At 44.6% G+C, this 24,503-nt stretch overlaps 1 protein-coding gene across 2 annotated transcripts in view; it reads left to right on the top strand.

Moving 5' to 3' along the window:
- dph1 (diphthamide biosynthesis 1) overlaps nt 1-24,503 on the top strand; it is a 683,707-nt gene that overhangs the window by 352,214 nt on the left and 306,990 nt on the right. For both annotated transcript variants that reach the window (XM_033045748.1, XM_033045747.1), the window contains exon 6: nt 2,792-2,913. In XM_033045748.1, coding sequence (XP_032901639.1) covers nt 2,792-2,913 — 122 coding nt within the window. The remainder of the gene's footprint in view (nt 1-2,791; nt 2,914-24,503) is intronic.

The raw sequence follows: 24,503 nt of genomic DNA on the forward strand, positions 1-24,503 counted from the left end.
TTATTGCAATGTAGTACGGTGAAAGCATCGACACTGTTTTGTCGGAAACACGGCTCTCAATTTGCACACAGCAAGATGTCACAAACGTCCATGAAAATAAATGAACAGATAAAGGGTTTTTATTGATTTTGGATGAGTGTTTTATGTTTCTCAATACTCCGAGGAGAACTTCTTCCCTGTTACAGTGCGACAAGAATCTTTATGCCAACAGAGATGGCAGACAGTCGTAGGTTTAAAGTTTCACCTGAAAGACAGATTTTCCAACCACAACATTCTCTTCACAGTATCGGCCAGAATCTTATCTCAAAATCACTGGCGTGGGAAGTCAATACACAACCTTCTGGCCCCCAAGCTGGAGTCAAGTCAAAGCCCCCTCAGCCCACAATGTCTGTGCCCACCCTGCTTGCTGCCAGTTCACACTAATTCCACCTGCCTGCACATAATCCATATCCCCGCATTCCCTGCAGGTGACCAGGGTGTCAGAGGTTATGGAGAGAATGCAGAGAATGGAGTTAGGTGGGAGAGATAGATCAGCCATGATTGAATGGCGGAGTAGACTTGATGGGCCGAATGGCCTAATTCTACTCCGATCACTTATGAATGCTCCGGGAATAAGTTCATAACTACCTTGGAGCAGAATTAGGCCATTCGGCCCATCGAGTCAACTCTGCCATTTAATTATGGCTGATCTATCTTTCCCTCTCTACCTTGTTTTCCTGTCTTCTTCACATAACCGTTGAGACCATGACTATTCATGGGCGGCGCAGTTAGCGCAGCGGTAGAATTGCTGCCTTACAGCGCCGGAGACCCGGGTTCGATCCCGACTATGGGTGCTGTCTGTAGGGAGTTTCTACATTCTCCCCTTGATCTGTGTGGGTTTTCACGGAGATCTTTGGTTTTCTCCCACACTCCAAAGACGTACATGTTTGTAGGTTAATTGGCTTGGTAAATGTAAACATTGTCCCTAGTGTGTGTAGGATAGTGTTAATGTGCGGGGTACGCTGGTCGGCGTGGGCCGAAGGGCCTGTATTGCGCTGTATCTCTAAAACTAAAACGTGACAATCTCCCCTTTAAAAATACCGAATGATTGAAGGGATATGGATCACGTGCAGGCAGAGGAAATTAGTTTAACCTCGCATCATGATTGGTTTGGACTTGATGGGCCGAAGAGCATGTAACTCTTCTGTACTATGTTTTATCTGCTGTTTTATGTTTTCTTTTAGATTGCCACTCTAAATGCCTCTTAAATGTTGCTGTAGGAGGTTGTAGTGATCAGTTTACAGGTTGTAGTTGACTCACATTATATACTGGCCAGCAGATAGCTCAGGTAGAGAAGTTACAATGACATGAACGATGGTAGATGTGAGAAGAGGGCACGGCCCAGATAGTGGGGATCCTTGATGATAGATGCCACCTCCTCGAGGCTGAAGGTGTAGATGCTTTTGATGGGGGTTTTTTAACCAAAAATAAATGTAAATCAATTATTTACAAAACAATACAGACAAATCCACCACTGTAATTTAAGTCAAATAAATATTCTTAATACTGAACATTAAATAACTATTTTACCATCCTTATTAAGAATACATTCCACCTCCGCGGTGCCCAGTGGTCCCGGAAATCCCCCAGGGATCCCATCCTTTGATGGTGGGGTGGGATGTGCCCATGATGGACTGGGCTGAGTCCACCATTCTGTGCAGCCTCTTGCGATCCTGTATGTTGGAATTGTTGTAACAGGCCTTGATGCAACTAATCAGGATACTTTCAACAGCACATCGGCAGAAGTTTATTAGAGTTCTTGGTCATAAGGGATAGGAGTGGAATCAGGCCATTCGGCCCATCAAGTCTACTCCTCCATTCAATCATGGCTGATCTATCTCTCCCTCATAACCCCATTATCCTGTCTTCTCCCCATAACCTCTGAAACCTGTACTAATCAAGATATATCTGCCTTAAAAATATCCACTGACTTGGCCTCCACAACCTTCTGTGGCAAAGAATTCCACAGATTCACCACCCTCTGATTAAAGACATTTCTCCTCATCCCCTTCCTAAAAGAACCTCCTTTAATTCTGAGGCTATGACCTCTAGTTCTAGACTAACCCACTAGTGGAAACATCCTCCCCACATCTACACTATCCAAGCCTTTGAATATTCTGTGAATAGTCAAATCGATGTCAAATCGATGTCAAATCTCTGGAAGCTTTTAAGAAAGTCGAGGCGCTGGTTCACCCTACTTGTGACCGCATCTATGTGTTGGGTCCAGGACAGGTCATCCAACATGTTAACACCCAAGATTTTGAAGCTGCTCCCTCTCTCCGCCACCACCGACCCACTGGTAAATACCGGCGTGTTGTCTTCTCCCCTCTTCGTATCTCTCATTTCCTCAAGTCAAATAAAAGCCCAGCTGGTTTTCCCATGTTTATAGTTTCTTAAATACAGAGCGGGATCCCTGTGTTGCAATCAACAGCAGGTTTATTAAAGGAAGAGTCCTCCCACTGTAATAATCATTAAGCAATGCATTGCTGAAGGGTGAAGAAAAGAATTACTATCTAATTGGCTGTAAAATTTAGGGAATGGCTGGTGTGATGTTGGAAACAGTCTCTGGGTGTTGTGGGGGTTGGCATTGATGGCCCATATTTAGTTGCTCCCAGCGGGAAGGAGCTAATAAGGTTTGACTGTACTTTATCTCTTTCTCTGGCTGATTTTTCTCTCGTACTGTTTATTCCCGACTGCCGCTTCTTAATGTGTCTTTGGCTTTCTCTCCCTCTCCCGCCAACTCCTCGCCCAGTCCACCAGCCAGGAGTTGCGATTGGAATATGACGTGTGTGTCCCTCAGTGCAAGCCGCTGTCACCGGGGGAGATCCTCGGTTGCACCTCGCCGCACATTGGAAAGCCAGTGGCTGCCATCATGTGAGTACCGACTGATTGCTCTTTTACAAGTCATTGCCACAACAGAAGCAGTCCAGCTGCGTAATGCAAATTGTCACACTTCATGTGAGATCTCATTCACCTGTGATTTCCCCCGCCGCAGTCAAAGGCTCGAGGGTGAATGAGCATTCAGGTGAGTTGCTGGAAGAAGCCTGTGGAGAGATTGTCATCAAATGTTTCATTTGGTAGTGGATTAGTGTTCTTTTTTGTTAAAGTACACTTTTAAGGTAAATCGTCACATAAATGTGTAAAGGAAAACTTTTAGCTGTTATTACGTCTGTGTCTATACTTAATGTGAAGAGGTTGGGACAGTTTCTCCTTAGATCAAAGAAGAGTAATGGAAGACTTAGCAGCTGTTTAACATTATATTGTACTGTATTCTTTATTATTGTCACAGGTATCTTGAAACAGTGAAAGGCTTTGTTTGAATTGCTATTCAGTCACAGGCAAATTAAATCATATTGTATACATGAGTACAATCAAGCCATATACAAGTATAATGGGTCGTGCTAAGAGAAAAATAACAGTGTGCAGAATATAGTGTTATAGCATTACAGTGTTGTAGTTACTGGGAAAGTGGAGATTTTTTAAATTGCATGGTCCGCAGTGAGGTAGGTTGGAAGAACGGAACAACAACCTAGTTTGTGGGAGGACCGTTCAGCAATCTGATAACAGAGGGGAAGAGGCTGATCCTGAATCTGGTGCTGTGTGTACGGTACTTTATTTGTCACATGTGCGGAGGTGCAGTGAAATTCATTTTGTATACAGTTCAGTGCAAGTATCACTGCACATAAGCACGGAGATACATATTAAATAAGCATCTCAGATACAGTATGTGTATAATAGCAGTACACTGAGATAGTATACAGAATCGCCAGTTTGGCACCATTTTCAAGTCCCAGTAAGTGCAGGGATCTTGATCTGACCATGAAGGTCCGTTGTCATGGCGGATTGTAGGCTCGGCCTGGCCAAGCGTAGCTAGGGCCAATTTACAATTTTACCAAGCCAATTAATCTTTGGAGGATGGGAGAAAACCGGAGCACCCGGGGAAAACCGACACGGATCACAGGGAGAACATTAAAAACTCCGTACAAACAAGCACCCGTAGTCAAGATCGAACCCGGGCCTCTGGTGCTGTAAGGCAGCAACTCTACTGCTGCATTACCGTGCCTCCCTACGATTGGGTGCTCAAGGAACTGCAGAATGCTGGAATCTTGAGCAAAACACAATGTGCTGGATGAACTCCGTGGGTCAGGCGGCATCGGTGGAAGGAACGGACAGACGACATTTCGGGTCAGACTGATTGGAATAAGGGGGGGGGTGTGAAAGCAGGAAAAGAGAGATAATGATGTGACATCGCTTGGCAAGTGATGGATGGATGCACGGGACATTGGCAGATGGGTTGAGTAAATGACAAAGGCTGGAGGCGAAAAGGAAACAAAAAAGTCTCAGATGATTGGATAATATTCTATCAAGCTTGGTACCACACTGCTTTAAATGACTGAGATTAGTTTTCTGCATGGAATTTATTTGTAATCATAGCCTCCACTTATTGTCCTGTTTTTACTGGGAAAAATGACTTTAAGTTGGTCACATCTGCTCTTTCAGTAGACTGTTCTTTGTCAATATATACTCTGTTTAAGCAGTTTGCAGTTTTTGAGTGTAGGAAGGAACTGCAGATGCTGTTTACATCGAAGATAGACACAAAATGCTGGGGTTACTAGAAGGTACACAAAAATGCTGGAGAAACTCAGCGGGTGCAGCAGCATCTATGGAGTGAAGGAAATAGGCAACATTTCCAGCATTCTCCAGCATTTTTGTCTACCTTTGATTTTCCAGCATCTGCAGTTCCTTCTTAAATGCTGGAGTTACTAAGTGAGACAGGCAGCATCTCTGGATAGAAGGACTGGGTGACGCTTCGGGTCATGACCCTTCTTCAAACGGAGTCTGATTTCAGTCTGAAGAAGGGTCTCGACCCAAAATGGCACCCTTTCTATCCAGAGATGCTGCCTGGCCCACTGGGTTACTCCAGCATTTTGTGTCCATCTGCAATTTTAGAGTAACAGGTAAGAAACAGACTTTGTTGTTGGGAGATGCCAGTCCTTGCAGAATATACAGAAAGGTGGATGAGGGAAAACTGTTTTGTGGTGCTGTAAGGGGTGTGAAAAAAAGATTTAATAGTGATTTTCAGAAGGATATGGGACCTCGGGTATGTCTGTGTGGAGTTTGCACGTTCTCCCTGTGACCGCGTGAGTTTCCTCTGGTTTTCTCCTACGTCCCGGAGATGTGCGGGTTTGGAGATGCATTGACCTTCATGAATCGCCCGTAGTGTGTCGGGAGTGGATGAGGATGTTGGATAACGTAGAACTAGGGTGAACGGGAGATCGATGGTTGGCGTGGGCTGAAGGGCCTGTTTCCATGCTGTATCTTTCAACCATTCAATCAGAATGCATGTTAAGGAACATTTTGTAGGGCATTGGATTTGGATGAACTAGATTGGTCTTTCAAAGAACGGGCATGGTCACACTGGTTGAATGCTATTCTCAGGCGCTGTGTTGTTCAACGTCCCAATTTGTCAAACATGTTGTCACAACAATGGGCATGTCCGCTCAGCAGAAATTTATGTCCTTGGGGAGTGGTTAGTGGATAGAACACTATTCCACAAGGAACAGTTGAGGAAAATAGCATTATGTACGTAAAAGAAACCTGGATAAGCATTTGTGGGAGAAATGAAGGAAAAGATATATTTGTGGGAGAGAAGCAGTTAACATTTCAAGTATTTCATTGATTGATTTGAAACGTACTGCATGAAAATAGGCCCTTCGGCCCACCAAGTCCACGCCGACCATCGATCACCTGTTCACATTAGTTCTATGTTATTCCACTGTCGCATCCACTCCCTTCAAACTCGGGATGTGGGAGGAAATTGCCCCATACTATGGGGCAATTTACAGGGGCCAAACTTGCGCATTCTCTGGCATGTGGGAGGAAACCCACGCGGTCACATGAGGAACCTGCAAACACCACACAGACAGAACCCGAGGTCAGGATCGAACCAGGGTCTCTGGTGCTGTAAGGCAGCAACTCTACCGCTGCGCCACCGTGCCGCCAATCTGCAGTCCCTTGTTTCTACTAGATGGAGGTGCAACGTGAGGTTAACACTAGTGACCTTGAACGGCCTTTCCAGTGATGTATCTTGCCACACAGCATGTGAGGCTAAGGGATGGCCTGTCCGTTTCCTGCGTAGCAAGTCCATGTGCGGGTGTGGACGGGCAGTGTGTCTGCTCCGTAGAATGAGGATCATTAAATGATACAGTATACAATAATTAATCTTGCTGTCAGTTAGCATAATATTACACGGTGTTCGCCTCTACAATGATAACCACAGAGGTTCTTGTACCACATTACAGAATTTGAACATTGCAAGCTTTGCTATTTCATTTGATTAATTACCTGATATTCGATGGGTTTGACTCTCATTTCTGCTGTTGGTCTCCTAGGATTATTATCAGGCACCAATGTTATTGCGTGCAGATATTAATTGCACATTGTCATTCTTGCCGTTGCTAGCCCTGCTGTAAAAAATATGTGATGGATTCAGGGGCATTATTAATTAACAATACCTGTGTATTTTCTTTCAGTTTATTTTTTTGTTAAAGTCTCTAACGTCTGCTCAGCCACAATAATGCTACCAACCATTCTGGCATATCTTCTCTTTATAAAATGGCTTCAAACACACACTGGGACTGGCGTTTGCTTGACAGTCTAACAGGTCAGGCGGCAGAAAGATACATCTAGTGTTTCAGCTTGCTCGTCTTCGTCAGAACTAGAACGTGTTTGTGATGTAGCAGGCATGAAGAAAGAGGCAGTGAAAAGAGAGAGAGGGAGAAAATAAATAAAAGGGAAGGCCTGTAGTAATGTAAAGAGTATAACTGATGGTAATGGGACAAGTAAACCGACAAAAGTAGTCGTAGAGAAACTGTAATTGCCATTGGAAATATACTTCTCGGCAGTCACTGTTTAAAAAAAAATGGTTATATAGTGAAATAGTTGAACTGATCTTGCGTCCATAATACTATTCGTTCTGCCTCTGCTCTTTCCTCTGTCTCATTACCTACTTAAAGCCTGTAACATTTTAAAGTTCTAATAGAGAGCTAAAGACCTGACAATATGTTTCTTTCCTGCTGCCTGATCTGCTCTGTGTCTCCGATAAGAGCACAGAATCAGACTGCCTCACAGCGCCAGAAATCCTGGTTCGATCCTGACCTCGTGTGTAGTCTGTGTGGAGTTTGCACCTTCTCCCTGCAACCATGTGAGATTCCACTGAATGCTCCAGTTTCCTCCCACATTCCAACGTTTGTAGGTTAGTTGGCCTCTGTAAGTTTCACCCAGTGTGTCGGACGTGGCTGACAAAGTGAGATATCATGGTACTAGTGTGAACTGGTGATCAATGGTCACTATGAATACCCGTTTCCAAGAGTGAAAGATACAGCTTGCCCACATCTATCTACTTAGTAGGGATGTTGCCTGATTGTCCAAACAACGGCACCCTACCCCAACCCTAAGTAATCCTCTTATGCAAAGAAACAAGAGAGAAAGAGATGCAGAGGAAGAGAGATCGCAGAGAGAAAGTGCGAGAGCCTGCAGAGACAGAGAAGAAAAATCACAGGGAATTAGACTGGAATCATTGTATTTTGTTGGTGAAAAAAGTGCAAGTCAAACAGTTCAATTTTAAATAGGTCACAGCCTTACTGTGAGTAATACTGACACAAAGTGCTGGAGTAACTCAGCGGATCAGGCAGCATCTCTGGAGAACATGGATAGGTGACATTTCGGGTTGGGACCCTTCTTCAGGGTGAAGAGATTACAACTCCTTCTCCCGTCTCCACATTCCTCCTGCATGGTCTTCCCATGCCGGCCGTTACCCTATTTGGACCTTTTTAATACAGTCTGAAGAAGACTGACTGATATTCACCTCTGTACAATGTTCTCCAGAGATGCTGCCTGACCCGCTGAGTTACTCCAGCACTTTGTGTCTTTTGTTGTAAACCATCATCTGCAGTTCCTTGTATCTACTCTGAGTGATCACGATTGGACTTTACATCAGTAAAAAAATGTAACATTATTTTTATTATACAATGATTAAGACTCTCATATTGTGAGAAATAGAACAATGAGAGAAAAGACTAGACTTGTATTCATTGTCCTAATGAAGTTATGCAGGCAAACCCAGGGACTAACACAAAATAGACATTAAAAGCTGGAGTAACTCAGCAGGCAGGCGGCATCGCTGGAGAGAAGGAATGGTACTCCGGCACCATTGCCCCCAGGGTACCAGTTTGTTGAGTGTTTATTGCAGATGGATGCTTGATAAGTGTTTCAAAGGTTTTTTATTGTCACGTGTACCAATTAAGGTACAGTGATATTCGAATTACCATACAGCCATACTTTAAAAAAAGCAACAAGACACACAACTACATAAAAGTTGTAGGTACACAAAAAAGCTGGAGAAACTCAGCGGGTGCAGCAGCATCTATGGAACGAAGGAAATAAGCAATGTTTCGGGCCGAAACCCTTCTTCAGACTGATCGGGGGTGGGGGGGGGGCGGGGACAAGAAAGGAAAAAGGAGGAGGAGCCCGAAGGCTGGGGGATGGGAGGAGACAGCAGGGGGACTGAGGAAGGGGAGGAGACAGCAAGGACTAACAAAATTGGGAGAATTCGATGTTCATGCCCCCAGGATGCAGACTCCCCAAGATATGAGGTGCTGTTCCTCCAATTTCCGGTGTTGCTCGCTGTGGCCATGGAGGAGACCCAGGACAGAGAGGTCGGAGACGGAGTGGGAGGGGGAGTTGAAGTGCTATATATACTCCTTCTTAAACACTACATAAAAGTTGTAGATTGGTTACTTCTTACTAACCAATTGTAGTGCTTGTTAGTAGAAGCTCCACCTACTATGCAGTTTATATTATCAGAAGTCTGCTTATGTAATTAGTCTGATTAGTTGCCAGCTTACTGTAACACCATGCAGACGTATGCCGTGAGTAGACTTTAATAAACATGTGTTGTACTCTGACGTGCATATGACTCGCCTCATTACAAAGGTTAACGTAAACATCCACCACAGTGGATTCCCCACATTCCTCACTGTGATGGATGGCAATAAAGTCTAATCTTCTTCCCTCTTTATTCTCCGAACCATCCGTTGGGGCGATTGAAGCTCCCGCAGCCAGCGATCGAAGCCCCCGGGTCGGGGCGATCGAAGCGATAAGCGGTGAAAGGTTACAATATGTTGATGGAAATACAGATTTGAGGTTACAATTAGCCTACCACAATAATCTGAACGGCAGAGAAGGAACAAAGATCCTAGTGAGACACAACAAGCTGGAGTAACTCAGCGGGACAGGCAGCATCTCTGGAGAGAAGGAATGGGTGACGTTTTGCGTCGAGACCCTTCTTCAGACAGGTTAGGGATAAGGGAAACGAGAGATGTAGACGGTGAAGTGGAGAGATAAAGAACAATGAATGAAAGATATGCAAAAAAGTTACAATGATAAAGGAAACAGGCCATTGTCAGCTGTTTGTTGGGTGAAAACACGAAGCTAGTACGACTTTGGTGGGGGAGGAATAGAGAGAGAGAGAGAGAGAGAGAGAATGCCAATGCTACCTGAAGTTAGAGAAATCAACATTGATACTACTGCCAAAGCGAAATGTAAGATGCTGTTCCACCAATTTGCGTTTAGCCTCACTCTGACAATGGAGGAGACCTAGGACAGAAAGGTCTTTGTGGGAATGGGAAGGGTAATTAAAACTAGCAACTGCGAGATCAGGTAGGTTCAGGCAGACTGAGCGAAGGTGTTCAGCGAAACGATCGCCAAGTCTTTCATTTTGGTCTCGACGATGTATAAGAGTCCAGATCTGGTCTAACAGGTCTGGTTCTCTTGATCCTGGAGTCTCTAGCCATTTTATACTCCATTTGCAAGAACACAGTGGCAACATTGAACAATCCCATTAGAAAGGGGGCTTTAGATTCCACAATCTAGTTCATAAAATAATTTCAGAGTTCCAGCTGTGGAGTGTAAAATTCTGGAATTAGTCACTTGTGAGGGCATAGTGGAGGTTTTCTTGCTGAGTTGCGACAATAGAATAGAGCTCATGACATTGATGAAGTACCTTTTTAAAACGGCTCCTTTTAATTATAAAGAAAGTATTGGGCAATTTGTTTTTTCAGCCTGAAAGGAAGTAACTAGGATGATCGTATAGAGGTATATAAAGTAATAAATGCTGGTGGAAAGTATTTCTTCAATCAGAATCCCGTGAATAAGTTTAAATTAGCCAACAGAAGTTTGGGATTAGGCCCAAGTGCTTAAGTGGTGCTTTGAACAGAAGGAAACAATCCTTAAAATGTATCAGACTGATAAAATTCAGACCCTTATCAGTCTGAAGGAGGGTCTCGACCCGATAGGCTCCATAGATGCTGCCTCACCCGCTGAGTTTCTCCAGTATTTTTGTCTACCTTAAAATTTTCATGAGGGTTACCAAATAAAATTTGATCCTGAGCCACAGTAAATGAGTGAGGCAATGACTAACGAGTAGCTTTTAGGGTGTATTCAAAGGAATTGGTGGAATCTACATATCTCGATTAGTTTTAAAACTACAGACTGTTACAGAGAAAGGAATGGGTGACGTTTCGGGTCGAGACCCTTCTTCAGACTGGTTAGGGATAAGGGAAACGAGAGATATAGACTATGATGTGGAGAGATAAAGAACAACGAATGAAAGATACGCAAAGGAAACAGGCCATTGTTAGCAGCTTGTAGGGTGAAAATGAGAAGCTAGTGCGACAGGTGGGGGAAGGATAGAGAGAGAGAGGGAATGCCAGGGCTACCTGAAGTGAGAGAAATCAATATTCTTACCACTGTGAAGGAATGGGAAGGAGAATTAAAGTGTCCAGCAACCGGGAGATCAGGTAGTTTCAAGAGGGCTGAGCGAAGGTGTTGCACAAAACGATCGCCCAGTCTATGTTTGGTCTCGCCGATGTATAAGAGTCCACATCTTGAACAACGGATACAGCAGATGAGATTGGAGGAGGTGCAAGTGAACCTCTGCCTAACCTGGAAGGACTGTCGTAGTCCCGAGACTGGGGCGAGGGAGGAAGAGGAGGTATAGGGACTGGTGTTGCATCTTATGCGGGTGCAGGGGAAGGTACCTGGGGAGCAGGTGGTTTTGGTGGGAAGGGATGAGATAACCAGGGAGTTGAGGGGGGAACGGTCTCTGCACAAGGCGGAAAGGGGAGGAGATGGGAAACATGGTGGCTAGTGGTGGGATCCCATTGGAGGTGGCGGAAATTTTGGAGAATTATGTGTTGTATGTGACAGCTGATGGGGTAGAAGGTAAGGACTAGGGGGATTCTGTCTCTGTTGCAACCAGGGGGAGCAAGGACAGAGCTGCGGGGTACTGAGGAGACATGAGTGAGGGCCTCATCTATAATGAGAGAGGGGAACCCCTGTTCCTTAAAGAATGAGGATGTAGATTGGTTACTCCACACTAACCAATTGTATAGTCTACACATAGGGCAAGGACATACACATAGCTGACACGCTATCAAGAGCCCCCAGCAAAACCTGCGAACAACCGCCCTCAGAACACGACCCGTTCACGGTAATGATGGTGTCGTATGTTCCTACTGAATGCCTCAGCAGCCTGGCAGAGCACACGGCTGCAGATACAACTCTACAACTACTGTCCTCAGTCATCTGGCGTGGCTGGCCGGATAAACAACACAGCACCCCACTTGCGATTCGCCCATACTACCTAGTTATGTAGTCCTTCCCACACACTTATGTAATCCCACAAAGACACTCACTCAAAACCTGGGCAGCATGGTAGCACAGTGGTAGAGTTGCTGCCTTACAGTGCCAGGGACCCCGGTTCGATCCTGACTACGGGTGCTGTCTGTACGGAGTTTATACATTCTCCCTGTGACCTTGTGAATTTTCTCCGGTTTTCTCCCACACTCCAAAGACATAGGTTAATTGCCTTCGGTAAGAATTATAAATTGTCCCTAGCGTGCAGGATAGTGTTAGTGTCCGGAGTAATCGTTGGTTGGCGCAGACTCATAGGGCCGAATGGCCTGTTTCCGCGCTGTATCTCTAAATTACACTAAAACTTGCCAGTAGAGACCCTTCCATTAAAACCACAGTCGATTGGTTGTGATATTGATTTTATATTCTAACATAGAAAAGGAACAAAACAAAATGTACATCTATGCAGTTTTTCATTGATTCCATATGACCTCTGGGTGTTTACTGATGGCTAACTGAAAGACATGTGTGAAAATATGACAATGATAGACAAAAAATGCAGTGAGTCAGGCAGTATCTCTGGAGTACATGGATATGTGACGTTTAAGGTCGGGACCCTTCTTCAGACTCAAGTCATCCTTCAATCTGTAGAAGGGTCCCGAGCAGAAACGTCACCTATCCATTTTCTCCAGAGATGCTGGCTGACCCACTGAGTTACTCCAGCAATTTTTGTCTACCTTTGCCATATTTTCATATCTGCAGTTTCTTTTTTTATTGCGTGAAAATATAACACTCTTGCTAAAAAGTGAAAGTTGCAGTCAAGGTTAAACCACTGAGAGCTCACTTTAAGGCAGGTCACAGCTTAACGATGGTCGGTGTTTGCATGCGTAAAATAATCAAACATTATTGTTATTGTACTCCAGACATGGTAATCAAATCATTGAATCTGAATGGACCAAACCTCTTCTCCATTGGCTCCTGTATAAAGGCCCAGTGGACAAATCTATTTCTATTCAAAGTATCTCAATAGAACAAAGCCCACTCTCTTCATTCCCCTGTATGAGAATTCCAATGGGAAAAAAAAATCCCTTACTTTGCATGTCACTGTCGGGAATGCCAATAGACAAAATCTTTTTGCATTTTGCTCTCAGCACAGTCTCCGTGGACCATAACCTTTTCTCTTCACTACCACGTACAGAATTATAATGAACAGCTCAGCTGCTTGTCGCTCCTCTACATGGAATTGCAATTGACCAAACCTTTTCTCATTGACTTCCTACCTGCAGAAATCTATTTCCTGTTTGCCTTGAGGTTTGTAGCTTTGAAAGAGTCAAAAGTCCAAGCCAGGCCTTCTCCCACCAAACTTCTCGCATGTCACTAAAGTGCCCTATGGCTCCCTTCTCCTTCATCTTTATCCATTTTCCGCATGGATGTTCACTGCAACCACTGCCTGTAGTGGCGAGATCCACTGGGTAAAGATTTTACACCTGAACTCCCTGTTGTATTCATTAGTGACAATCATAGAACTCCAGGCTTTGGACTTCACCCTGCACAAGTGAAATATCCCCTCTCTGTCTCCTCTCTTGAACCAATTCAGAATGTTAAAGACCTCCAGCAGCTTGCGTTATTTTTCTTGCTCTTGTTTTGCAACTTGCAGTCACTGTGCAGTTCGAACCAGTGAATCACTACTCCATTGTACAGGAGCTCAGTACAATAATAACTGCTGAAGGTCTAATTGTAGGCAAAAAAAACACCATGCACAAACATAATCGACTTACTTATTCAGGCTGCTGCTGCCACTCAGCAAGCTTGCATCATTCATTTTATTACCCACTCTCAGCTTGCTTGGCCAACCCCTCATTATGTGCAATGATGTGCTTTTAATTCAGATCTTCCTGCGTTTAGAGCGAGGTGCAAACACTACAAAATGGGTCACTTACTTTCTTTACAGGCAGTGCAAATGAAGTCCCCAGTCGAGCATAACCTTTCTCGTGAAGGCAATGATGGTTTTATCGGTGTGGAGATGCACCTGAAAGGGACAGAAGCCTGTGATATGTGTAGAAGCTGAATATTCCCTGGTGTCCAAAGTCAACGGAGCACAAAGCTATATATTTTTTTCATGTTAAGGAACACATGGAAAATTTAAAAAATTTGAAGACTTGTAGATTTTCTATGTGAATATTATTATTTTTTATTTTTTTGAGTCTCAATGTTCAAATGTTCAAAAAGGATGGCATAGCGGTAGAGTTGCTGCGTTACAGCGCCGGAGGCCCGGGTTCGATCCTCGCTACGGGTGTTGTTTGTACGGAGTTTTGTACGTTTTCTCCGTGATCTGCATGGGTTTTCTCCAGGAGCTCCGGTTTTCTACCACACTTAAAAAAGCGTACAGGTTTGTAGGTTAATTGGCTTGGTAAAATTGTAAAATTGTCCCTAATGTGTATAGATGGCACAATGGGCTAAGTGTTCGGCTGGCAACCGGAAGGTAGCCGGTTCGAATCCCGCTTGGAGTGCATACTGTCGTTGTGTCCTTGGGCAAGACACTTCACCCACCTTTGCCTGTGTGTGAATGTGTGTGAGTGATTGGTGGTGGTCGGAGGGGCCGTTGGCGCAGATTGGCAGCCACGCTTCCGTCAGTCTGCCCCAGGGCAGCTGTGGCTACAGAAGTAGCTTACCACCACCGAGTGTGACTGAGGAGTGAATGAATAATGCGATGTGAAGCGCCTTGAGTATTAGAAAGGCGCTATATAAATCCCATCCATTATTATTATTATTATAGGATGGTGTTAGTGTGATCGCTGGTCAGCACAGATTCGGTGGGCCGAAGGGCCTGTTTCCGCGCTGTATCTCTAAATTAATCTACATGTTATTTCAGATGAAGCTACGTTGCTATAGGCCCAAATGAACATTTATTGCAGACGCAAAGGAGCTTTTATTAACAGATGCGCTTTGTTATTTATTTTGCATTCACTTTCATTAGGCATTGTCATCTTCAGTTTGTGGTGTGTTCTGGGGAAACTTTTTATTCCATGCTATCATTGGCCACTTGGGCCCAGTACATACCCTCTCCAACCCAGGGAGCTGAGGGTTTACATCCTCCCTCCATAAGCCTGATCCCACAATCTCAACACCTTGGTGCCGTACCTGAGGAAGTGCTGCACTCCAGTGAAGACTGGTCTCGACCCGAAATGTCATCCATTCCTTCTCTCCAGAGATACTGCCTGTTCCGTTGCATTACTCCAGCACTTTGTGTCTATCTTTGTTAAACCAGCATCTGCAGTTCCTTCCTACAAAATTTGTGATTCATCAGAATGGTATTTATGAAAATACCATGGTATCGCAGCAATATTCAAAGCGTTAATATGCTTGAATTGAATTGAATGGAATGGAAGTGGATTGGAATGGATTGGATTTGAATTGAATTGAATTGAAAGATACAGCAACAGGCTCTTCAGCCCACTGAGTCCACACCAATTTTGATCACCCATTCGCACTAGTTCTATGTTATCCCTCTTTTACATCCACTCCCTGCACACTAGAGGCAATTTACGGAGGTCAATTATCCTACAAACCCATACGTCTTTGGGATGTAGGAGGAAACCCATGCGGTTACAGGGAGAACGTACAAACTCCACACACAGCACCCGAGGTCAGAATCGAACTCGATCTCTGGCACTGTGAGGCAGCAGATCGCCCAGCTGTACCACTGCCAGGACTAGTAGCATCCTGAAAGTTTTATACCTTGCAGTCAACACCATCAAATATAGGTTAAGGTCTTCTTTCCATAGGAAGGAACTGCAGTTGCTGGCTTACACTAAAGATAGACACAAAATTCTGGAGTAACTCAGTGGGACAGGCAACATCTCTGGATAGAAGGAATGGGTGACATTTTGGGTCGAGACCCTTCTTCAGATCGAAGAAGGGGGGATCTTATAAAAACATATAAAATTATGAAAGGACTGGACAAGCTAGATGCAGGAAAAATGTTCCCAATGTTGGGTGAGTCCAGAACCAGGGGCCACAGTCTTAGAATAAAGGGAGGTCATTTAAGACTGAGGTGAGAAAAAACTTTTTCACCCAGAGAGTTGTGAATTTATGGAATTCCCTGCCACAGAGGACAGTGGGGGCCAAGTCACTGGATGGATTTAAGAGAGAGTTAGATAGAGCTCTAGGGGCTAGTGGAATCAATGGATATGGGGAGAAGGCAGGCACGGGTTATTGACAGGGGACGATCAGCCATGATCGCAATGAATGGCGGTACTGGCTTGAAGGGCCGAATGGCCTCCTCCTGCACCTATTTTCTATATTTCTATGTCACCCATTCCTTCAATCCAGAGATGCTGCCTGACCCACTAAGTTACTCCAGAATTTTGTGCCTCTCTTCAAGATCTTCTATCTCATTGCTGAATGTGGGATCTTGCTGTTTAAATTTACCTTCAAAGCAATGGGGGCTTTGTAGGTGAATGGGACGATTGTATGTGGAGCGTTTTGCTCTATTCTGTAGATGGGAAGGGCTGTATCATAAGTAATTTCTTCTTAATAAATTGTTCATTTTGAGTATATATTATGCATGAATATATAAATTATCTGCATGGCCTGGTTTTATCAAGAGAATGTAAAATTATCTTGAAAATTCCACCCTGCCATTTTTGTGTTTGCGAAATCTCTCCAGCATCTCACTGTAATGTAAAATAGTGCAGCAAGGGAATGTGTGGATGGATAGTGTTTTGCTTTTCAGAAAGGATTTACATTCATAAATTGCCCTTTCACTTTGTCGAACTATCCCAAAGTGCTTTGTATATAATTCCATTGCTTTGACGCATAGGCATTGTTGTTTTGTAGACAATTGTTGCAATTCTTCAGTGCCAGCACTGCCCCCAGAAACATCAGTGAGATGATTTAACCAGTTTGTCTGTTTAATTGTTGACCAAGACACTTGAAGAATTCCTTCCTCCTTGTCAATTAATTCTGTGGGATTTATAATACTCAGCAGAAACAACACTTCCAATTACATCACACTGTGTCAGCGCAAATCTGTCTCAACACCGAATAGTGGTGCAGAATTTAGTTTAGAGATGCAGCATTCAATAAGGCTATTCGGCCCACCTAGTCCTTGCCAGCCATTGATCACTAGTTCTATGTTCTCCCACTTTCTCATGCAATCCCTACACACCAGGGGCAATTTACAGACACAAATTAAACTACAACCTGCACGTCTTTGGGATGTGGGAGGAAACTGGAGCATCCGGAGGAAACCCACGCGGCCACACAGAGAACGTGCAAACTCCACACAAACTGCACCCGAGGTCAGGATTGAAGCTGGATCTCTGGCGTTGTGTAAGCAGCAGTTCTGCTAGTTCCACCACTGTGCCTCCCTACTGAGTTCTTGCTCTCATTATTTATCACCAGTAAATTAATTCAGCTGTGATTTGAAGTTTCATAACATGCTGTTGTTTCTCTTTCAAACAGCAGGTATGACAGCAAAGCTTGTGAAGGAATAGAAGTGAAATAAGATATGGTGTTGGGAAGTCTCAAACTGCTTTGTAACTAATGGAGTAGTTCTGAACTTCACTAGGATATTTGGGTCCAAGTCCAAAGCTCCTGCACGTGGCAACACAAGTAGATAGAGTGGGAAAGAAAGGGTGTTGTTTGCTTGCATTCAAGGGTCGGGGCATTGAGTATAAGAGTCATGGAAGTCATGTTGCAGCTTTAGAAGACTCTGGTTAGGCTGCACTTGGAGTACTGTGTCCGTTTCTGGTTGCCCATTTATGAGTGGGATGTGGATTTGCAGAAGAAATTGACCAGAATAATGCCTGGATTAGAGAGTATTAGCTGGAAGATGTTGGACAAACATGGATTGTTTTATGTGGGGCTTTGAGGCTGAGGGGAGAACTGACAAAAGGATAGGAAACGATGCGAGGCACAGATAACCGTTCCTCGAGTGGAAGTGTCAATGACTAGAGTGATAGGGGCAAACTTTAAAGGAGAGGTACGGCATGTTTGTTTTACATAGAGTGTGATGCGTGCCTGGAACGCACTGCAAGAGGTGGTGGTGGAGACAGATACCATCGTGGCATTTAGGAAGCTTTTGGATAGGCATATGCATGGAATGGAGGGATATGGATCACGTACAAGCAGTGGAAATTAGTTTTACTTGACACCATACGGAGCACGGACATTGTGGGCCGATGGGCATGTTCTGGCTGTAACTCACCACGTTCTATGTTCCAAGTGTGTTACGTTTAATGCAATAACCATGGCAATTAGTTGCAGAGGGAAAGGTGTCACCAGCAGCAATATGATAATGACCAATAATATGTTTTTAGCGATGCCTGATGAGGGATAAATAGAGCCAGGACAACATGGAGAAGTTTTCTCTTTTTCAAAATAGGACCTTTACGGGTATCTTAGACGAACACATCTGATCTGAAAGGTTGCACTCCATTGGTAACACAAGTAGATAAGTGGTAAAGAAAGCATGTGGTTTGCTGGCCTTCGTAGGTCAGGGCATGGAGTATAAAAGCCAAGACGTGCTGCAGCTTTATCGGACTTTGGTTAAACCGCATTTGTAGTATTGCATGCACCGATAGTGAAGCACTCCCTTTGATGACACCGTACTGCTTTGGCTGGGCAATAGTGTCACGTTCTCCCTCTAATGCCTCATCAACAGTGCGACTCTCCTTCAGTGAAGCCCTGCTGACAGTGCAGCGTCCCGTCACTGCCAACATCCCTCACTGTTACCTCCCACGCACTGCTGCCCTCTCCGAATACTGCACGAGTGCCAGCCTATTTCACATGCTCAATCGTGTTTTATATCTCCACCATCGCCTAAAAAGTGAACTCATTATCTATTTGAGAATAAGGGCCCGATTTCAGGCAGTCCTGTCACCTTTTGTTTAACTCAGCTGCTTATGCCTTTTCCTCTTGCGAGCTTGGAGGAGATGCACTGTTTTGCAGAGCCTCTTGGCTGACATGATCTATGTCTTATGATTATAGTGAGCAATATTCAGCTGTACAGCATCCGTCTCCACAGTGCGTGCCCACCACACATGTCAAAGATGATCCTTACCCAATTATGTGCCTACAATGGCTTCAATTTTCCAACTCAGTTTTTAATGGCTCATCATCAACATTGGGCATTGCAGTGCAAGTGTTGGTCGTACTCTTGTTTGGAAATGTAGATTTGGCCATAGAAAAGCTGCACCCATGTATCTCAGTCGCTCTCTCCAGTGTTTAGTTTAGTTTAGGATCACCTGCTCACACTAGTTTGATGTTGTCAGACTTTCACATCCACTCCCTACACACTAGGGGCGATTTACTGAGGGCCAAACACACACATCTTTGGGATGTGAGAGGAAATCGGAGCTCTCAGAGGAAGCCCACGTGGTCACAGGGAGAACATGCAACCTCCACACAGACAGCATCCGAGGTCAGGATCGAACCCAGGTCTCTGCGACTGTGAGGCAGCAGCTCTACCATTTGCACCACTGTGTTTCGATGTCAGCATTGTTAACATATTTATTTTAAACAGATCCCAATCTCAGGCAGAGGAACTTGGTGTTATTGAGTGACTTTCAAACACTAACCTTTCTATCATTTATACTGACTTATTTGCCAATTAAATGTTGGCATTTTGTTTTATTACTGTTACATGTACTGAGAAACAGTGAAAAACGATGTTTTGTGTGGTATCCAGGTAAATCGTCCATTCAAACAAAAGATAGACACAAGAAGCTGGAGTAACTCAGCGGGACAGGCAGCATCTCTGGAGAGAAGGAATGGTCTCAACCCGAAACGTCACCCATTCCTTCTATCCAGAGATGCAGCCTGTTCCACTGAGTTACTCCAGCCTTTTGTGTCTATCTTTGGTTTAAACCAGCATCTGCAGTTCCTTCCTATCCATACAAACAAACCTACTTGAGTACAACAGGTAATGCAAGAAGTGAAGAGGTCCAGAGTGAAGAATGTAGTGTTACAGGTACTGACTTTGGAGATTGGAGATGAGTTTAGGCTCACCTGTTTTGCATGTAGGCTGAACAAATGTGCATGTGCATATAGTTTAATTTAGTTTAGAAATACAGCACGGAAGCAGGCCCTTCGGTCCACCGTGCCGACCAGTGACCGTCGTACACTAACACTATCCTACAAACTAGGGACAATTTACAATCTTTACCGAAGCCAATTAACCTACAAACTTGTACATCTTCAGAGTACGGGAGGAAACCGGAGCACACGTAGTCACGTGGAGAACGTACAAACTCCATACTGGCAGCACTCGTAGTCAGGATTGAACCCGGTTCTCTGGCGCTGTAAGGCAGCAACTCTACTGCTGCTCCACCGTGCTGCCCTTTTGCAAACATCAATAGACTTCTTTCGACGTTGGGCATTCAGCGAATTAGCCGTTCGTTCCCTGCCGATTGTTTTTGGGAAGCCCATTTCCCATGGCGTTGTGCCTGAGTCTGAGACTGGAATTCACCGATTCCCACTCGAAGCTCACTACCCCATTCAGTGTCTGCAGTTGGTAAACAAAAGAGGGCTCACCAATTTGATGCCATAATTATATGAAAAGCATGTGTTCTTTATAACCTGTTGAATAATGACGGGTTGCCTGGTAGCAAGTGAAAGCTTTGCAATTTACAAATTCAGTTGTTGACTAATTGAGGACTCCCAATAAAATCCATCAACAGGCAGTCCTGCTGTCACGGGGCTGTGAGCAGGATTTGTGTGAGATTTAACCAGTTATCTCTCTGACAGAAAATAATTAGAAATGTGACATCTGTGCACAGTTCCGATCAAATTTATTTTTCATCATAAGCTGCTACATTCAGATTCATCTCAATTATACCAGCAGGAATCCAATTTTGTCCAATCATGCTCCATTGGAGTATAAGAAATAGAAGCAGGAGTAGGCTATTCTGCCCCTCTTGCTTGCTATCCCTTTCAATAAGGGCACTGGTGTCGGAGGTTATGGAGAGAAGGCAGGAGAATGGGGTTAGGAGGGAGAGATAGATCAGTCATGATCAAATGGCGGAGAAGACTTGATGGGCCGAATGGCCTAATTCTTCTCCTATCACTTATGAACGGCTGAACTCTTCCTCAACATCGTGGTCTTGCACTAACTCCAACCCCTTGGGTCCCTTCATGGCAATGACTGATCAATGGGATAGATGTTGGAATGGGATGCAGGATGATGGTTTTTCTGAGTCATTCCCAACCTTGGTGAATTGTGCTCGGGGGCGCTGCACACACATCTTCAGCAACTGAGCAAGTTCCATGGCGAAGATACTTATGCTGGGCAATAAGGGGAGGAAAGAACCGCCATGAGTTCTCCAGAGAGCTACATTTACATAGAAAATGTCAGCACAGGCCCTACAGCCCACAACGTGTGTGCTGAACGTGATGCCAAGGTAAATTAATGTTCTCTGCCGACACGTGTTCCATATCCCTCCACTCCCTGCACGTCCACGTGCCTGTCTAAACGCCTCCTTAACGCCGCTATCACCACCACCACCCCTGGCAGTGCATTCCAGGCACCCACCTCCATCGGTGAAAGAAACTTGCCTCGCTCATCCGCATTAAATTCTCTCCTCTCACCTTAAACCTATGCCTCTGGTCTTTGACATTTCCACGCTGGGAAAAATGCCCTGCCTACCCTACCTATGCCGATCATTTTATATACTTCTATCAGGCCACTTCTCAGCCTCCAGCATTCAGAGAAAACAATTACAGCGCCAGAGACCCGGGTTCGATCCTGACTACGGCTGCTGTCTGTCCGGAGTTTGTACGTTCTCCCGGTGACCTGCGTGGGTTTTATCCGGGATCTCCGGTTTCCTCCCACATTCCAAAGACACAGGTTTGCAGGTTAATTGGCTTGGTATAATTGTAATGTTAGTGTGCGGGAAGCGCTGGTCGGCACAGACTCTGTGGGCTGTATCTCTAAACTAAACTAAGCGAATCCAAATTTGTACCAATGTGTAGTTTTAATGAGAGTCCATAGATCGTTCCTGTGTCGCTCCCAGACTGAGTTGAGTTCCACCGTTGTATGTAAGAAACCTTCACCTTATCCAAAACTTACAAGGGCAGGACTGCTGTAACATCTCTGTACTTTATGCAAATATTGAACTACAATCTTTATGCAAAGATTGAACTAAAAGGATACAAAAATGAGCGAGCAATATTAACAAGTGTTGAATCGTGATTCTCGTGGGATTTTGTAGATTAATATTGTTAATGTTCATATCCATCTTTGGTAATGGAGAGATGCTGTTCTCATTTGATTGATGTTACCTTGAAAAAACCTCTCACTACTTCTCAATCTCAGTGGGGTTGCTCGGATGTTAGTCAAGTGTGTGTGGAATTCTTATCCGAGGATCATTTCAGCTGTGAAAGACCAAACAATGCACTTGCAGCCTGATTCCTTCCCTCCTCAGATGCTGCCTGACCCACTAAGTTCATCCAGCCAGCTTTGTGTTTAAGAAGAAATTGCAGATGCTAATTTACCCTGAAGATAGACACAAAATGCTGGAGAAACTCGGCAGGTCAGGCAGCTTCCCTGGAGAAAAGGAATGAATGATGTTTCGGTTTCAGACACATTTTGGGTCGACAACCTTCCTGATGGACACAACACATGATCCGCTGAATTACTCCAGCATTTTGTGCCATCTTCATCTTTGTGTTTAGACATTGTTTGGTTCAATTAGCAGCATCGTTACTTGTGAATCATAAGATTTCAGGATCGAGACTCACACTTGTTCCAACCTGAGGGATTTAGTTGAGTTTCGAGATACAGTGTGAAAACAGGCTCCTCTGCCAATCAAATTCACACCATCAATCACCCGTTCACATAAGTTCTATGTCCTACACACTAGGGCCAATTAACCTACAAACCCACATGCCTTTGGTATGTAGGAGGAAACCAGAACACCCGGAGGTCACAGGGAGAACGTACAAACTCCACGCAGACAGCCTGCACCCGAGGTTAGGGTTAAACCCGGATCTCTAGCGCTATGGGGCTGCAACTCTATTGCTGCGCTCTCATAGTTGGAGATTTAGACTTCAGATTTCAGATTAGTTTATCATCAAGTACACCAGAGTACGATAAAATTCCGTATTCAAAATGCTTTGAATTGTAGGAGTTGAATTGAATTGAATACGTTATGTCAAGTCACAGTGAAATTCTTTGCTTGCATACCCAAGGTATACAAATAGTCACCCGTAAAGGGCGCTTACACAGTTACAAATTCACTCCCCCCCCCCCCCCCCCCCAAGCCAGTTCCCCTTTTGTTCTTCCCCCCTCCCGCCTTCCACACGGCGGTCCGCCCACGCCAGGTCCCCGTTGCTCTCCCCCCTCCCTCACGGACGTCCCCCCACGCCAGGTCCTCTATTGTCCATTGTTCTGCCCCCTCCCACACGGCGGTCCCCCCTGCCGGGTCCTCCATTCTTCCTACCCTCGGCTTTGGTCCCTGTGACGTCAAACCAGGCCGTGATCAGGCAGATCTCTCACAGACACTCTGGCATCCTTCGCAGAGTTGTCTCATCGCATCTGGACCAAGACTTCTTCAAAGAGCCACTCATAAAAATACACGAACCCTTGATGAAAGCTTTCAGTATGAAAATAGCTAGATTACTACACTTGCCTTCTTCAAAATAACTGCACTTTAGAGTAAATAATTGTATGCTAAATACTTTGCATGTTTTCAAAAGACAAAATTGGGTGCTAACTGAAAGCTGTTTTTGGATGATGATGACAACTGCGGCACTATCAGAATAAAGAGCCTGGTATTTACACATCTATTACTGGTGATGTTTGTAGTGGGAGCTCTTTGTAGTGATTAGTGATTAATTAGGAATATTGGACCAGGAGTGTATTGTTATATCAGTTTAAGTGCTTATACTGTAGCTTTCTAGTGCTGAACTGCGTTGAAGAGCCAACAATGTTTTGAGGATATTTCGGCTCCCAAATAAGTACAAGGAGATGGAAAAGACACAGAGTGCCAGGCTGTCCCAAACTCAGTCTGAAGAAAGGTCCCAACCCAAAACATGGTGGTTCCATTCCCAGCACAGGTGCTGCCTGACCTCCTGAGTTCCTCCAGCACTTTGTTTTATGTCTCAATATCCTTGCCAAGATTGCTGGATCTTTCCATCACTGTTTCTCCTGCAACAGAATTGTGCTGAATTTGTAGGCTGGGCCAGTGATCAGACAAACCTGCTCCCAGCCTGCTACATCTCACCTCATCAGCATGTTCTTCTGTTCAAAAAGTACCGGAAGAGCTAAGCCAGTCAGGCATCATCTGGGGAGAGAAATGGATAGGCGACATTTCAAATCGGGACACTTCTTCTGTTCCTTTGTCTTCCATGTAGGGGTATCAAGAACACGGGGCAGTTTTTCCACACGGAGGGTGATGGAACAAGCTGCCTGGGGAAGTAGTTGAGGCAGGTACAATATCAATACTGAAAAGGCATCTACATGGATCAAAAATGTTTAGTGGGCCAAATGTGGGTGAATGGGACGAGCAAAGTAGGGACATCTCAGTCAGCATGACCGCATTGCGCTTAAGGGACTGTTTCCATGCTGCATGGCTCAATGTCTGTGTGTATTTATCCTGACGTGCTGCTTGGCTGAACCACTCTCAGTGGCAGTCAGCTCCATATTTTTTCCACCCTCAAAACAATATTATTTCTCATTGGATATATTGATGGTTGGAGTTTCACCTAAGTGGTAGCCTCCCATCGTGAGGAAACCTAGTAAACAGACTGACTGCTATGACACCCAC

Source organism: Amblyraja radiata, chromosome 28, assembly GCF_010909765.2.
Source record: "Amblyraja radiata isolate CabotCenter1 chromosome 28, sAmbRad1.1.pri, whole genome shotgun sequence".
NCBI lineage: Eukaryota > Metazoa > Chordata > Chondrichthyes > Rajiformes > Rajidae > Amblyraja > Amblyraja radiata.